This window comes from Symphodus melops (assembly GCF_947650265.1).
Source record: "Symphodus melops genome assembly, chromosome: 19".
In the NCBI taxonomy this organism is placed as follows: domain Eukaryota; kingdom Metazoa; phylum Chordata; class Actinopteri; order Labriformes; family Labridae; genus Symphodus; species Symphodus melops.
This window is the reverse complement of record NC_136709.1, coordinates 15,858,169-15,875,450: the sequence shown is the minus strand read 5'-3', so window position 1 is coordinate 15,875,450 and position 17,282 is coordinate 15,858,169. Positions and strand designations below refer to the sequence as shown.

At 40.9% G+C, this 17,282-nt stretch overlaps 1 protein-coding gene across 4 annotated transcripts in view; it reads right to left on the bottom strand.

Moving 5' to 3' along the window:
• Positions 1-17,282, bottom strand: part of myo10l1 (myosin X, like 1) — a 42,247-nt gene that overhangs the window by 6,573 nt on the left and 18,392 nt on the right. The window contains exons 3-34 of one of the 4 annotated variants that reach the window (XM_079369370.1): positions 15,099-15,257; positions 13,114-13,301; positions 11,099-11,233; positions 10,068-10,192; positions 9,965-9,978; positions 9,762-9,846; positions 9,501-9,607; positions 8,717-8,846; positions 8,515-8,633; positions 8,276-8,422; positions 8,074-8,174; positions 7,864-7,930; positions 7,005-7,097; positions 6,844-6,912; positions 6,661-6,743; positions 6,292-6,394; positions 5,968-6,048; positions 5,715-5,839; positions 5,454-5,571; positions 5,228-5,334; positions 4,832-5,120; positions 3,840-4,733; positions 3,591-3,714; positions 3,365-3,506; positions 2,488-2,592; positions 2,290-2,385; positions 2,101-2,194; positions 1,955-2,010; positions 1,529-1,671; positions 1,150-1,344; positions 808-965; positions 199-319 (exon numbers count right to left, since the gene is read on the bottom strand). In XM_079369370.1, the coding sequence (XP_079225496.1) occupies positions 199-319; positions 808-965; positions 1,150-1,344; positions 1,529-1,671; positions 1,955-2,010; positions 2,101-2,194; positions 2,290-2,385; positions 2,488-2,592; positions 3,365-3,506; positions 3,591-3,714; positions 3,840-4,733; positions 4,832-5,120; positions 5,228-5,334; positions 5,454-5,571; positions 5,715-5,839; positions 5,968-6,048; positions 6,292-6,394; positions 6,661-6,743; positions 6,844-6,912; positions 7,005-7,097; positions 7,864-7,930; positions 8,074-8,174; positions 8,276-8,422; positions 8,515-8,633; positions 8,717-8,846; positions 9,501-9,607; positions 9,762-9,846; positions 9,965-9,978; positions 10,068-10,192; positions 11,099-11,233; positions 13,114-13,301; positions 15,099-15,257 (4,573 nt within the window). The remainder of the gene's footprint in view (positions 1-198; positions 320-807; positions 966-1,149; positions 1,345-1,528; positions 1,672-1,954; positions 2,011-2,100; positions 2,195-2,289; positions 2,386-2,487; positions 2,593-3,364; positions 3,507-3,590; positions 3,715-3,839; positions 4,734-4,831; positions 5,121-5,227; positions 5,335-5,453; positions 5,572-5,714; positions 5,840-5,967; positions 6,049-6,291; positions 6,395-6,660; positions 6,744-6,843; positions 6,913-7,004; positions 7,098-7,863; positions 7,931-8,073; positions 8,175-8,275; positions 8,423-8,514; positions 8,634-8,716; positions 8,847-9,500; positions 9,608-9,761; positions 9,847-9,964; positions 9,979-10,067; positions 10,193-11,098; positions 11,234-13,113; positions 13,302-15,098; positions 15,258-17,282) is intronic. The other 3 variants (XM_079369371.1, XM_079369372.1, XM_079369373.1) reach the window with 3 other exon arrangements.

Below are 17,282 nucleotides of genomic sequence, written 5' to 3'. Positions count from 1 at the left end.
CTTCTCATAGAGATCCAACTCATCTGGTTTAACTGAGTATTTGAAAAAAGTATAAATGTCACCCTCACATTGTTTTAAACAAATCTACACCACAAGGTATGTTGGTGTACTTCATGTAAAAAGGTACATCTTTAAAAGGTTTCTGTTTTACACAATGTTTCAGATGTTCAGCTGTTGTTTGTTTATCATTTTACTCACTGCTGGTGACCTCTCCGTAGGGCAGTGGCAGCAGAGGGGAGTGCAGGGGATGCTGAGTGTATCTGAGGATGGGGTTCCTCCTGTACATCTGCTCCACCACATCGGAGTTCACGCTGTTTTCCTGAGAGGACACCAAGACATGACATTTTAGAATGACGGCCGTGTAAGTTTGTTCAAAATTTAACATTCAAAGGCCGGGCTGGTAATTGTCGAAAAACTAGCATGATTTTGAAAGTAGTATTCCCTCAGTGCTGCGTCTACACCCATCCCCTCCCCCTCTGTGCTCTCTCATGTCTCATTCAGCGATAAGTCAGCACTTAGCTGTATTATAACCCAAAAAAACAACAACGTCACAGTGTAAATTCTGTCATCTGTAACTCGCTTTAAGTCTGGGCCAGTGTGCACGCAAGAGGTGTAGAGAACAGGCAGGGAGAGAAAGAGGTGTGATTGGTTTATCAACATGGCACCTCATGGCAGACATTGGTCGAAGTTTTTACAGGTTTACAACTGTTACAGATGACAGATTTTCTTTATTCCGTTTTCAGAGCACATGCCTTCAAGCATCAACCTGTATTTGTGTGTGTGTGTGTGTGTGTGAGAGAGTCTGACCTTGATGTCTCTGATGAGCTGAAGTGTTGGAGTCTCTATGGGAGTCTTGCTGTCAATGACTCCCTGTATGGCAGCCGTCCACCTTATGGCCTCGTTCAGCATCTTGGTATAGAGACGGTACGAGTGCTTTCTACCATACACCATGATGTTCCAGTAACCTGTGGGGGAAAAAAGGAATGAAATGAAATGATTATATTATAGAGAAGGACTTAATAATCCTCCTCTTTTACGTGTATGTACATGCTCCTGAAAATACACCCTTCTCTTTACATCTGGGTCCTAACCTCCCGTGTCTAATCCCTCATTATATTTGCCCTCTCTGCCTTTTTTCTCTCTCCTCACCCGTCTCCCGGTGCACCCGCTCATCCGGCTGAATGAGGGAGCAGAGCGAGTTCAGGACCAGAGTTCCCATCTTGGACGAGTTTTTCTCTGAGCTCTTGTAGTAATCCAGAGAGTTGTGCGTCAAAACAAACCAGCGCTTCTTCAGCTTCAGGGAGGTGCTCTTAGCGTTCATCTTCATCTCCTTTTGGAGCCAGCCTGAAAAAATAACAAGACAGGGAGAGGGGGGGAGGGAGGGAGAGAGAGAGGGAGAGAGAGAGAGAGAGAGAGAGAGAGAGAGAGATTTAATTTAAGGCTTTTTAAATTAAAACACGCAAATTAAGAGGTATGAAATGTCATGCATTTGAAGGTTCACATATATTCCTAAAATCTTCATTCTCACCTCTGACGAGAAACTCCTGGCCATCTATGCGGGCGTCTCCTTTGGGTTTCTGCAGCAGACTGATCCAGTGATGCATCTCCTCTGGTGTGTCGCTGTTGCAGTGGATCACACGGTTGGCCGTGATGATGACAAAGGAGTTTGGCCTGAATGGGTACGCAACATGGTATTTTAGTTAAGTCAGGACCGATTAGTCAAGATGGATAAAGACACAGTTGCATTGCTCCATGGTCTTTTGAAACAATTTTTTTATCAGTGTAAAACAGTAAATATGTAGCCAAAGCCTAGATGGGGAAAACAAATGTAGACGATCAGACACAAGGACTTTTTTTTTTTTCTCATCTCTTTTTATTTTGAGGAACTGGTGCTCAACTTCTATTGTCAGCTTTATCAGAGTTTTTTTCTTTCATGTTGATTGATCAAACTTACCGATCAGGGTTATCTGAAGCACAGACTGAGTCAATCAAGCCGACGTCAAGAGTTCCCTGAAAGAGAAAAGGAGAACGATTAAAATGTCATTTTTGTCAAAAAGTCATTAAAAGTCAACAAATTTGATCAAACGTTTTAAGACTGACCACAGCATTCTTTGGGTTGGCCTGTTCATGGGACATCTCCAGCAGCTGCTCAGGTGTGCACACGCGTACTTTTTTGAGCATATTGAACCACCCACTACGCACAAGCACAAACACAAATCAGAATATATGTATCCACTCAGACTCAAGACGCAGCTTTTCACTGATAAATCACTTGTATCTCAGGCACACCTTGCGTCCTCTGGTGACTCAGCAAACACCTGATATGTCCTCTCATCCGTCACAATGTTCAGAGCGTTCTCCTTTTCATGATTATCCACGATCTCTCTGCAAGAACACAAGAGGTGCGTGGCTGTTAGCGATGCAGCCGTTGTCTAGAAAGCAGAGGAGTAAAGACGTGAGTGTGTTTTGGAAGTAAAGGTATCCTACTTGGCGGCTCTAATGTCGATGGTTCCCTTTAGTTTCTCCTCGCTGTCGTTGTCGTAGTACATCAGCTTATTGTCCCTCAGTACAAACCAGCGCATCTTCCAGTTTCTGAGGAGCAAAGAGACACAATGAAAACAAAGGCAGGGACAGCCTAACCCAAACATTGGAAAGGTTGATAAATGTATAACATTTGTCTTTTGGATCATTTTTGGATTCTTTTTTTTTTCTTTTTCTTTTTTAGATTTTTAGCCTTTACTTTATACAGTGGACAAAGGAAGGATTCGGAAACCAGAGAAATATTTAAGCCTCTGTACACAGAGGCACACTGGTGTTGTAGTCATGACCACCCTAACTGAGACTAAGAGATACCCTTGACCCTTCACCGTTGAGTGCTCTGAGACCGAGACAAGACCAAGAGGGTTGCAGCCGCAACCAAGGATAACAATCTAATTATGAATGAATTCAAGTGAATTGTTCTTTTTGAAAGGAGTCATTTCCTTCAGATTAATGTCATGAAAAAGTAATTAAAATCCAGAGTCTGCACCATGTGAGACAGGACAAGTAAAATCTCTCTAAATTCAAAGTGCATCAGCTTGATTTGCACGCTGGAGTCGTCGGGCACTGCAGAAGGTTAAAATCATGAGGTTAGACAAACACAAATACACCTCAACTATTCACAGGAGCTTAATTCAGAATCAGAGTTGGAATTTTGTTATCGAATTCTTATTGAAAACAGATTGACACAAATTGTCTTTAGCAAAAACTGTCTTTAACTAGAAATCTGAATAGTTTGCAGGATCTTATCTACAGATGGCAACTGCTGTATTGTCGAATTGAAAATTTGATTAGCATGCAGGCTGCACTCAGTAAAAACTACAACAACCTCCGTGAGAGAGTTGAGAGGCCTCCTCCCTTCTTGTACAGCCAGCCCGACTTTAGAGACTCCTGCTTGGACCGAAACCACATGAAGGTTTCATCCTTCAACACACACCAACGCCTCCTCCAAGGGATCATCAGACCAGCTGACGGAGCAGAGACAAAAAAAAACCATGACAAATAAATCTCATCATTTCTTTGAAGACTCTGATTACATAATGAATACACACCCTTCATGTAGAGGTAGCCATGGAAGTATGGCGGTCCGTTTCCATTCAGCAAGGTCACTCTGCCGTTGGTGACTTCTTCATCGGTGTCCATCATGCCGTCATGTTCATCGTCACTGTCAGCATACTGCATCAAAAAAAAAGGTATGAATTATTTCTTTATATGAAGAGAGATGAATAAGGAAACAGCAGGAGTAGGGACTTTTTTTTTTTTTTTTAATAATGTACTTGTCAGTGTGTAGCTGCTCATACATATCTGCGTGCACGCATGTAAGAATGCATGTGAGTGTGTGTCCTCACAGAGTCAGAGCTGCCTCTGTAGGACTCAATGCTGGCATTGGTGCAGGTTGACTTCCTCGGATGCTCCTCATCCGTCACGGCTGCGCTTCCTCGGTTGCTCCCGGATACAGAGCTGTCGTCTCCCGCTGTGACTGATCCCTCTTCCTCCTCCTGGTCGTAGTCGGACTCTGTGTCGGCGGGCATGCTGTAGATCGGTTCGTCCCCGTCCACCAGACTCTCCACCATGCTCACCTTTCTCCCCGGCTCTGCATCGCCTCCCTCTTTCTTCTCTCCGTCTCCTGGAGGAGGTGGAGGAGGAGGAGGAGGAACAGCTGAACCATCTCCAGGTGGAGGAGGCGGAGGGACTCCATCCCCAGGGATGCCGTCTGCTGGGAGAGGAGGTGGAGGTGGAGGAGCAGGAGGAACAGTTCCTTCTGCAAAAGCAGGCGGGGGAGGAGGGAGGTGAGCGAAAATCTCCTGATCCAGGGGAGTGTCAGACTCTGCAGGAGGAGGGAAGTCCGGGAGAGGGATGCACTCTTCTTCTGCATGAAACCCTTCGTCCACCTCCTCGTCTTTGGATGCTCCTCTGCTGGCATTTGCAGCTTTTGGGGCTTTGGCTTCAGCAGCGGGCTTGGCGGCGACGGCACCCAGTGAGGGATCCACACCTCCAAAGTCCCGGAGGTCGATGAGTTGAGTGGCCTTGCGCGACGCCTCCTTCTTCATCCGTTTGATCTCTGCATCGCGGCGCAGCTGCAGCTCTTGTTTTGAGGACTCGCACAGCTGGGACACCTCATCCTCTCTCTTTTTCTGCAGGCGCTCGATCTCTCGCTCCAGCTGCAGGATCTCCTCCATCTGCCGGGCCTCACCCTGAAGAAGTAGAGGAGCAAGCAAAGACACATTAGGCATCAAATATAATAAAAATGTGTTTTAGAGTTATTTTTCTTTCGCTTGATTAAAAGGCTCACCGAATCATCAGCATTTTCGTCTGGTGATTTAGCATTTCCAGCCACCTCCTGCTGCTCTCCTTCGCCCGGTTTTGTCTTCTCCGCCTCCTCTTTCTTCCTCTGTTCTTCCTCTTTCTTCTTTTTCTCCTCCCGGATCTTCCGGACTCGTGTGCGTGCCACCTGACCTCGCCTGCATCTCTGCAGTACCATCGTTGCCTTGCGCTGTTTCACAAACTTTCTGCGTTGGATATGTCTCCTTAAATGTTTCTGGAGGGTGATGACACTTGCACGGGCACGCTTGAAATACTTCCTGATGATTTAAAAAAACAAAAAAAAAAAACATGAATTGAATAAATCAAGCAGGTACACACTTTGCACGTGAATGTGAACATCTCCGTTTCTAATGGAGGGTCTTACTTGGCAGAGAAAGCGAGGAGGTGGGCGCGAATGATCATGGCAGCTTGGCGTCGGACTTCATCTCTATCTTTCTCTAAAAGCTGCTCCAAAGATTCTTTCATAAACACCTGAGATCAAAGGTGAAATGTTAATTAATGAAGAACCTTTATGTGAAAGGAAATGTGAACAGTCATGGGTAAAATATCTCGTGATCCAGAGATTTAAAGGGAAGTTGTGAAAGACTGACCTTTGTCTTTCCCAACTGCCAATCCTTCTTTGTCTTGTCATATTTAAACAAAAGGTCCGTACTTTTCTTCTTATCATCTCCTGCTGCTGCTACTTTGTCTTTCGTGATGATCTTGTATCTGGCAGGCACAAAAGAAAAGAAGAGAGTGTGTGAGAGAGAAAGAGAGACAACAACAGAGAGATCTAAACATGTCCAACCCAAAGGGAAAAAAAAACAAACAAAAAAAAGCACATGAATCAAAACACAGTCTGCGGCTTTTACCGGGAGAAGAAATCTTTGAAGGTTCTGCGGACGGGGAATCCGGCCCGACGGATCTTCACAGTCTCCAACATCCCAGAATACCTCAGCTGGTTTAAGACGACCTCAGGGTCAAACCTATTTGGATTCTAAAAGTCAGACAAGATAGATTATTAACCACAAAAGCATAGATCATTTTAAAGTTGTCCATCAGGCTGTGAGGCAGTAATAATTTGAACTCATGAAATGACAGAGTGTGAGAAGGTTAAAGTCTGACCTTATCCATGTTAGGCTTAATGCAGCGGATGAAAAAAGGGTTAGATACGCTCAGAGTGGCCATGAGAGAGTGTAGGGAGTCCTGAGGAGATGAAGAGAGAAAATCAAAATTCTTCAGGAGTTGACAACAGTAAATCTTAAAGTGAGTACATCTGCAACTATTGTGTCTCAGATTGGCTGAAACTATTTCTTGATTCATTTCTTAATAAAGTGACAGAACAGCATGAACCTGATAGTCCTCAGCTGTTAATAACACCTTTCAAAATCAAATGGAAACGTTCTGGATACTTGTATGTAATGATGTCAAACAGCTTGGATCTCTTACCCTGAACTGGGAGCTCACAGTAGGTTTGCGCCTGGCCGTTCCCATCTTCTCCTCATTATTCCTGCTGCCGACCTTCTCAAACAAGTCATAGATGAAGTCGAGCCTGAGAGGCCACAGACACACAAAAGATGTCAATGTTAATTATGTCCTGACCAAGTATGAGTCCAAGTTGAGTCCAAGCGTGAAACATCCCTGTTTAATGAAGGATTGTTTTAAGAGGGCCGTGGACTTTCAGTTTAGGCTGCCTCTCCACACTTCACACTTTGTTTGACATCAGGTCAGTCAATTCTGTATTAGTTACTCAGATAAGACCCATTTGGGGTCTTTTCACTGATTGGATTAGGTAGTTTGTTGGTCAGCTTGTTGTACCTGCTGTCCTTGAGCATGTTTAGGATGTCGTCTCTGAAGGTATCTCTGTTCTTCTCTAGGACTCCTTTAACGTCATACAGGACCTGAGCGAGAACCAGAGATGTATCATTTAAAATTCAAGGCTTCACATAACAAACACTCACAGAACGTTGACATTAAACGGTTTGGTTTCTCGCGGCTCACCTCGCCGGCATAATGTTTGATACCGAACTGATGGTCAGCCAGTCTGGGCTTCACATAATAAGGGTTTGTCTGCAAAAGACAGGAAAGATGCACAAACAAAGTTAATCAAAGTTGATAATAAACCAACGCAGCACTTGTTTAAAACATTGTAAATGGCTCACAGAGTGCCTGCTGTGCAGCTTCTCCAGCAGAGTGAAGTCTGTTCCTTTGGGGAAACGGCTCTCTTCATTCACAAGTGCCAACAAGCCCAGTTTCTAAATGAGAAAAAAACATTATGTTATTGTATCAGCTGTATGAAATCAACCCCACTTTCTAAGACATCAGTCTAATATATTATTAGATCAGTTTCCAGAGAGTGTCTGAGGCGGACGCCCAGCACAGCTATAAACTGAGTGAGGGTAGTTTTCACTTTAACACACTGCAACCAAATGTCTGGTCTACAAGATCAATCAGTCTTCAGTGCTTTTGGCATAAATACCATGATTGTTTTTTTTATTTCAAAGTCAGATACACAAAATATATTCAGTTGCAGGTAAAAAATTGTGCATTAACACATAAGGTCACTAATAAGGGGGGATAGAGGGTAAAGCTTTCAGGGGCCTGGTCTCATTGGGGGGGCCCATGGAAGTTAGCAAGAACAAGGTAAATCCTACTTTGAAGCAAAATGACCTAAAGCTATTTCACACCTAAATACTCACCATTAACTCTAAAAACAACAAAAACAGACATTTTATTTATTGTTAATTCAGTAAAATGTACCCTGTTTCAAAATGTAAACCCCCTCTTCTTTAAATTATCAACCTTGTTTATTGTTGTAATGGTACCGTCGTAAGCAGGCCCACAGGAGGCTAATGTTAGCCAGGAGGCTATAGCTAACACCACTGATCAAATGTTCATAGGTTGAAATCATATCCTGGGAGGGCCCATTCACTGGGCCTGTAAGGGGGACCAGGAATTTCTGCAGATGTTCCAGCTAACAGACACTATTACACATTACACAGATAAACATGATTTTACTACCTTCTCTATAAGATCCAGACACTCTGCATTGTCCATCCAGTCGATCGCATCCCACTGGACACCTTCCCTGTGGAGATTAAAGCCGCACGATTATACTCAGGTGTACCGTAACATGGCTTCTGATCCTAATGGTGATGTTTTTTGACACAACTTACTGAGTATTGTACATAAGCCCTTGTTAATTTAGTTTGGAACCCTGCAGAGGTTTACCTGTTGTACTCGAGCTGCTCCAGGGAGAAGATGTGCTTGTTGAAATACTCCTGAAGTTTCTCGTTGGCGTAATTGATGTTGAACTGCTCGAATCGATTCACCTGAAGACAAAGAGACATATTTTATTCAAAAATCTATATGTGGTCGGCTCATGTAAATAAAGCATCCATAAAAAACGTGTAAAAAAAGTGAGTGTTCTGACCTCAAAGTTCTCAAAGCCAAAGATGTCGAGGATGCCGATGGATTTAAAGTTTTCCTTCCCTTTAATCTTCTGATTGATCTTGAGGATGATCCAGGAGAAACATTGGGAATACAACGCCATAGCAACAGAGTCCCGGGAATCCACAGCCTGTACCAAGGAGGATGGATGTGTGAGTGTGTGTGTGTGATTAATCAAGAAGGTGAGAATGAATGTATGTGTCTGTGTGTTTGTGTGCTGACCTGCTCTATAGTGAGCGGGGAGCATATCTCCTCTCCTCTGAGGATTATGGAGCGCTGAGTCAGGACTTCAGACAGCTGGAAGGCGTCCAAGCCCAGCAGTTCACTGGCGTTAGTGACCACTGAGAGACAGGAAAGATGTGTTACACTCATGCAATACATTTATTCAAGTTTTTACCCTTCCACTTTACTCTGCCTGTCTGACCTTGCTTGGTGGTGATCTGGGCTCCTCCTGCAGTCATGAACTCAATGTTTCCCAGCTGTAAGACTCCCGACAGCAGCTTGAACATGTCTCTGATCTCCTCCTCAGTGAACTGGAGCACTTTAAGTGCCTCCTACACAAATGCACAGAGACAAGAGGTTAGGTCCCTTTAACTAAAGAAGTGCTTATATCACACTAAAAAGACATTTTGATGGACTGCTGAATGGTTCTGATTCTGCATCAGGCTCGATCTGACAAAGAGGTTTAAGAAATGTGGATAACAACTGGCAAACATTTCTATGAGATTGATTGAGCTGCTCTCCGGGTAGAAAAGGTGAAACCTTAACCTCAAAGTCTCTCTAGAGCTACACAACAGTCAAAATCTAGGATTGAATGTGAACTTTTAACATTAGGGACATTGTTTCACTCAGTTGTATTTGGAAGTTTACATGTTGAAATAGTTTTCAGAGTGTGCAATGGAATAACAACCTCTGATTTCCAGGTAAAACATGGAGAGAAATCAATGAATTATTTAATAAATTCAGCTGTTTACTACCTAACAATGATAAGTTAAAGTGTAATTGTAGAAGCCAATCAATAGATGAAACAAGCAAATGAAGAAAAAAACAATATCCACAATTTGAGACACATTTTAGAGTACATTGAAATTCCAAATATATTTGGTTGTGTGTTTTTTTGTATTTCAGATTTATCAACAAATGTTGATTAAATTACAATCTATTTCACAGAAAAGACTGTAAGGGAAGAGAAATGCATCAACACTGACCATAACACTGTTAAACAGATTTTTGTCATTCAGGCTCTTGTCTTTCAGACAACCTGATTGGCTGAGGTAGTGAAAAGATTCTGCAGGATCCTCCAGGAAGTACTGGCCTGAAACATAAAACATGTATGTGATTACAGTAAAGATGAACAGCTGCACTAACTTTATAGATAAGGTCTGCAAAAACTTTTGAAATGATGCAAAAGTAAGTTCTTAGTTTTAAGAGACGGTACAGATAATGGACTGATTTCATCCTTTCCTCACCTCTTTGCTCCTTGTTAGCTCCCGCCAGCAGAGCGTAGAAGATGTGGTAGTTTCGTTCTCCAGGGTTTTGTCGTACCACACGGTTCTACAGAAAAATCAATGCAGCAAAGCCCTGATTAACATTTCATTATTATTCACAAAGTTGACCAATCATGCCTAATGAATTTAAACCTGACTAGACCAAGCTGCAGACATGGATTTACCTTTTCCAGTAAATCTGAAGGAAAGAGTCAAGGAAATAACAACAACAACAACAACAACAGTAATGTTCAAACACATTAGTTTGATATATACATTAAAGGATACAGTCAATGACGCAGCCTCCCTGGATGTTCCCACACTCAGAGAAGTGAAGTTGGATGAATTTTCCAAAGCGACTGGAGTTATTGTTGTAAACTGTCTTTGCATTCCCAAACGATTCCATAATCGGACTGTGGAGACGGGGAAAAAAAAAAAAGTTAGTCAGCAGTTTCTGCTGTTCAGCCACAATGTGCTGCAGGGGACATTTATGCAATGTTGTTCCAGAAGCAACACTTTTTGACTGACATTTACAATCTGTAGAGACAGACAAAAGCACTCTCATTTTTAGCAAAACAATAACTGATAACATGGTTCAAATAAGAAATCCCAGATACTGAGGGGCAGCTGGGTAGTAATCAGAGTTGCAGACTAGTGAAATCACTACCTTTGGGTTCTTAATTTAACATAAACACACATAGAACACTAAAGCATTTTGAGATGCTCAAAATCCATGTGACTTTAATGGTTAGCATTTAATATGCAAAGAATTATCTAATGCTCGCTCTGGTGATTGACATTAAATTAATGAACCCTTCTATTGGATAATCTTTGACGATTTCAGTCATTTTTTAATTACATGCCTGACATTGAAAGCCTGTAGCCTCTCAATTCAGTGGATCTAATGCTTACACTTTAATAATCTTTTCTTTTTTTAAAAATAATTTTTGGTCTTTGGTCTCAACCCAAACAGTTTGGAGAGAAGGAGTTGCAGGTTGGACTTGTACCTGGGCCACCCACTTCGAGGACTGTTGCCTTTTTACTTGGGATGTAACCTAACCGCTAGGCCATCAGGGCCACTTTTATATTGATTTTAACTCAACATGTATTTAGATTTTTTTTGTTTGCAAATCAAGCCCATTGGGAACTTTGATAGGGTGGTTTATTAAACAAGATAATAAACCAACTGTGAAAATGACAAGTATTGATAATGAACGTAATCATCAGTTGTAGTCTTTGCCAGCTTTCAGAGTCTTAAAGACAGTTGACTGTTTATAACATTAAAGCGACAAAGACCAGTAGTTCTTCCTAATGTGTACCTGCTCTGTACGATGGCCTGCTCCACTCTTGTAGATTTCTCTGATGAAGGAGTCCCGGATGAGTTCTGGCTCATTACCGACAGGAACTGAAGCAATAATTTTGTGCTTTCAGTCTTCCCAGCCCCTGATTCACCACTGAGGACACACACACACACACAGACACACAGACACAACCCAATCTAATTAAACACTCTGTGACCTTCTCTGACATTCACATATCTCTAACTGATCGGGTTGTTTCATTGATATTGAGGTTTGATAGCTTCAGACACATTGCATTAGCTCCCAGTCTATTTTAATCAACAAACCGAGCGAGACAAAGCCTGAGTGTTATTGAAAGCAAGAAGAGACATTTGATCCTGAAAAACCAGGTTGACCCACTTAACCTTAATTTTGAACACCATGTTACTTTTGCATGGATAGACATTTCTTTAACAGATGTATGAGCACAAACCAATTATAATCATTTTTTGCAGAATTCATGAGGATTATAGAGTTGTTGCCTTATTAGAAAAATGTATGGAAGTTCCAGTTGTTTCCTCAAGAGGACCTCAACTTACAGTAATTATCTCTAAATTATGCAGGACTTAACAAGTTTAAGAAATACAGAGAATATGTGTTTATACTTCAGATTTAGTAGGTCAAACACTGGCCATATTGCCATGAAAAAAGTTAAAGGCAGTCTTTTCTCTCAGGGATGCTGAGCCCCATCTGGTGTCACAATCTGGGGAAAAAAACCCTCTTGACTAACACTTGAGCCCAAGACAGACTGTCTGTAGCATCATGCTTATGTGCCTTGGATGTTGGCTGTGAGCACATGTAAAATAAAGGCATCTCATAGGGTTTGAATCTGGTTTGAATCAGATTTGAAACTCAAATGCTGTTACTTCATGCTGCCATGTTCCACTTTGAAGTCCTATAAATGAAGTAAAATGATGAATTACTGTCATTTCACGACTCACAGACTTACAGACTGATCCGGTACTTAAAGTAAATAAATAGAGTAAATTTGGAGAGATATTGCTCCATATTTCCAGGTAAAACGTTTTTTTAAAAATCCATTAGCTGCAGTTAATAAGCTAACAGTAGCATTCCTTGTTAACACATCTGTCACAGAGTGTTTTATCATTATTTCATATTAAGAACATTGTGAATTGATTCTGAGATATCTAACATCTTAAGCTACACATTTATTTTATCCTGGAAGAAAAAAAAACATTTCAATATTTTCATATTGTGTAATATCAAACAGTTTAGCGAGGAAGTTGCTAAATGCTAACATTAGCTATTCTCGAGGGGACTGTATTTACTTGTCATATGTCCCTCATATGTCACTCTCTTCTTTCTTAAATAAAATAATTATTTCAAAGTAACAGCCTTTTTCTTGGTCTTAGGCCTACAACTACTAGGAAGTAGACAACATTGAAAAAAACCCAATCACAGGCCAAAAAAATTCAGCGCTAGAAACTCAATGGCTTTTAAAATGCAAAGTCTGATTCAGATGCAAAATATATATATATATGTTGTTATACATTTTATGTAAAAAAATTCTGTGCCAAACATTCAAATTCAAAATCCGATGGCACAGATTTACTTACAAAGTAGACCTTCTCATCTGCATGTAAATCTAAGCTAACTATCTGAGAACAAAAAAATATATATTTCTCTAACAAACAGGCCCCCACTTTGAAACATAAGTTTAGAAAAGATAAATATTATTTTTAACTTTATCATCAGAAAAAAAATCTGTCGGCCTGTACATACTGTACATACATACAGACACAAATACTTGTGCACTTCATCTCACTAAATAGTAAAATAGGACTTTCTGGATTGCATGAAACAAAACATCCTCTTGGATCACTTGCGTGCCAGGAAAGCTTGCAGGAAACTTTTGATGTAGCACTTAAAAACAGATGGATAGGTGAAATACCTGGTTCAAAGAAAGATATTTCGACAGAGGCATGAATTAAAGGCCAACATTTTTTATATGCTTCTTCAGTGTTCATACTCACCTGATGAGCACACACTGACTGTCGTGGCGTTTCCAGATGCAGCGATAGCACTCGTTGGCCACAGCGAAAATGTGCGGAGGGAGCTCTCCTATGTGGTGTTTGGAGTACAGGTCCACCCTCTCTGGGTCATACATGCCCGGGACCTGCTTGTAAGGGTTGACAGCTGCCAGGATGCTCCCGATATTGGTCTGCAAATAGTCAAGAAAAATTATTTTAGGGGCAACCATTTAGCTCAGCTGTTGGAGCAGGCAGCTCATGTACAGTAGACAAAGACAGTCGATGATGTGGCCGTGGGTGTGATTCAATAATGGCACTTTGCTACATGTCATCCCCCACTCTCTCCTCCCAATCATTACCGGTCTCTCTTCATCTATTAAAGGCATAAATGTCCTTAGCAAAAAAAAAAAAAAAGGAACTTAAACAAACATAAATCCAGGTTTAATCGTGCTATCATTTTATTTGCTTTCATTCTCTGTGCTAAATTTCCATTTCCCTCCGACACCAAATACAATTGATATTTTCTAGATCAGAGGATAAGGGAATGTAACAGAATGGAGATCTGACAATAGAAGTAAATTGGGGGAAAAAATTCAGAAACTGCTGTCAAATCAGTAAGATAATAGATGACGGATACTAGATAGATCATGTTGAGCTGTTTTTGCTGAGACAGTCACCATGTGTCCCATCCCTTTGCTTTACAAACTTCAGCTCAGCAGGTCCTGCATCGTGTCACATTACCGTGTTAGTGCATTTTTTCCTTCTACACACATTTTAGACTGTGCTGAATGACATACATATCCATGAAAAGCAATCACACAATACAAAACAGTAAGCTGACCCCACACTGGGTTAATACTTAGGATCAGCTTAAGGGAAATCTGTATATGAACAATATTTCATCATCTAGATTAGGTCACACCCTGGAGGGCTGTTATTGGTCTGTTGTCTGATAATATTTCAGGTTTCCACAAATATCTGTCTTTCGACTCACTGTAATCAAACTGGGCTAGTTTGTGGCCTTAATTTATTGATCTAAACATCCATTAAATAACCACAAAAAAGATGATCATCTTTTCATGTCATCTGTGAGAATCGGTGATATAAAACTCCCAAGACAAGGTGAGTAATGGAGTTTTATAGACTTTATGTAATGCATCTTTTTCATTATGTTTGTTGTGTGACCACTGACTTCCTGTCCACACTTGATACAAGTGACAAGATTTAACAGATCGTGAACAAAAGACAACCTCACAATAGTCTTGAGTCCTCTATCAGATCATTCTAGCAGTAATGATTAGCAAAAAGTCAGTAGTAAGGTCTTTATGATTAATGTGCCTGAACATCATCAGCTTAAACAAAGCTGAAAAAAGAAAATAAATTGAGAGAATAAACCCTGATAGTATGTGAAGAATATTTAAGTAGCTCCTAATGTTTGTGTTCCCGCCCTTCTAGTTATTAGAGAAGAAAAAAATGAGTTCCTCTCTTTTACACTTGGTTTGTTGTTCAAATATGTTATTGAAAAAACAACTGACATGATTTAACTCCATCAACAATTTTACTTGTAATAAAGAAGTTTAAGACTTTGTAAATCAGTTGTGAGATCACGGTCCTTACCTGTCTATCAGTTACATTTCTCAATAAACATCTTTCTTTCTCAGTTCATTGTTGGGGTGTTAAATTGAACTTGTTTTTTTGCTACATTGGCGATTGGTTCTCCCACATCAATTTAAATCTTGAGGATTATACCTTTTCAGTAGGCGACTTTAATATTCTTGCCTCTCTCCATTTTGTGCACTTATAGTGGATGGTCTGATAAGATGATTTATGATTCCCACTAAAAGCTTGATGCATAGAAAGGTTTCTTAAACGAGAGAGAGCATATCATTCCATTAACATATGTACACACACACACACACACACGACCACATACAGCACATGCATATTCGTAGAAACCACACAGACCACGTGTCTCTTAATGCACTTACATAGATGTTGTCCTTCTGGTAGCGCTGGTACAGATTGTGCATGATAGCAGCCTCATGCATGTCTGCCAGTGCTGACATGTCCTCCACCCCATCAATACTGGACTGGTGCATAGCATACACCCGCTCCCTGGTGACCTCTGCCGTCTGCAGGTACAACACCTAGAAGACAATAAGACATGCACACTGTCACTTATCATCTATTAACAGTAGTTTATTTAATTGATTTATTTTTGTTGCTATAAACTTTTGTGATGCGCATGTTTCTGTGAAGTTTTACCTCTGCTATGGATTTGATCAGTTAAAAATAAATAAATAAATAAATAAAAAAAACTTATCTTAGTCAAACTCATAAATTACAGAAAACAAGGGAGCATGACCTGCTATCTGTTGGCTAATTGTGATAAAACATGATGAAAACCCAAATAATAAGAATCTCTCATTCAGAGCTTCTATCTATGTTTTCTACATGGAAACTGGAGGGGGATGAACCCTTCTCACGAAGAAGCAGAGAAGAAGAAGAAGACGAAGAAGAAGAAGAAGAAGAAGACGAAGAAGAAGAGGAGTAACAGATCTCATGTGGCAGGACCTGACAGGTGAAAGCAGTTGGGCACACACACACACACACACACACACACACACACACACACACACACACACACACACACACACACACACACACACACACACACACACACACACACACACACACACACACACACACACACACACACACACACACACACACACACACACACACACACACACACACACACACACACACACACACACACACACACTACACTTTCTATTTCAGCTTAAAGGTCATTCATTCAATCCAGCAGAAAAAAAAAATCTAAGTATAGAAACCACAGCCTTTACAATACTGGGTTGTTGATATGTCAGCTTAGTCTCCCAGCCAGCCGTCGCCCTCTTGAGTTTGTGTTTGTGTTCTAACAGATGTGATAGAGTCTGTTGAGAGTGGCAGAAGGGCTTGCTGTAGGCATTCAGACATCTTGTACTTTAATATACATCTATTTCTCTCCAGTAGCATCTTCTTCTTCAGCACAGAGCTGTTGCATTTTGACAAACAACACACAGCATATCACAGTCCTCATTCGCCAACACAATCCCGCTATGCACTTAAGTTTGTCCCACCTCCTTCCGTTGTGAAAATGTAGTCATCAGCTGTTCACTGATGACAAGGTCGAAACAACTAACCTTTTCCCGGTCACTTAGCTGTGATGAAATGATCCAATTATCCCTCGTCCTCCATTAGAGAAAGCATAACTCATGCTAACAACTCACCATCTTTACTACGATCGTGTTCACCTGACTTCTTGTCTTTCCATTACCTTTTATTACCACGGTTCTCAATCCGGTGACAATATTTCAATAACAAACTGATGTGAACAATAAGAGGATTCTGTTCAGCAATATCAGTGATTAAAATGTAAGGGAGGAAGTGAAGTGGAGGACTCAATGACACTTGTTTTTTCTTCTATCTTACTTTTCATAGAAGATGCTATTTAAATTGTCTTTTCCATTTAAAAGAAACTTTAGAGGCATGTTTAGAGGAGCTCTGAGACTTATTTAAACTTGTTGAAATAGAGGATAATATGTGACCTTTAAAGCTAGACGAATCAACATTTTAATATTTGAAATGAAAAAGGGACGTGTCACTCATTACGATGAGCAGTACAGTACACAGTAGTATTTGTTGAAAAGCTTTTTGGGGCTTATTTGAACAGTCTCTACATACAGTAATACCTTCTTATTAAAATAACAGGAGGCTGAAAAGATAAGATAAGGTCATCTACAGTATATAAAACATACATTTCTCAGTAAGAGACCCACGCATTTGAGCTGGTTGAGACCAAAACAGAGCAAAACGAGTCATTAATGAACCTGTGGAGACGAACTGGACTCCAAACAAATCACAAAGATGAATATCTGCTTTAAAGTTTTAATGTTTTAGCCTCATCGTTAAGTTTTTTTGAATGCATAGATGCACATGTATATTTGATCTTTCTCACCTAATTAAATCTCTCTCTCTCTCTCTCTCTCCCTCCCTCTTTAGCTATTTGCCTACCACCCCGTCTCTCTCTCATCTCTCTTTGTATGTCACTACTCTTTTATCCCTTCCCCCTCTCTCTGCCACGTACCTCCCTGTTCTCCCCACTTCGT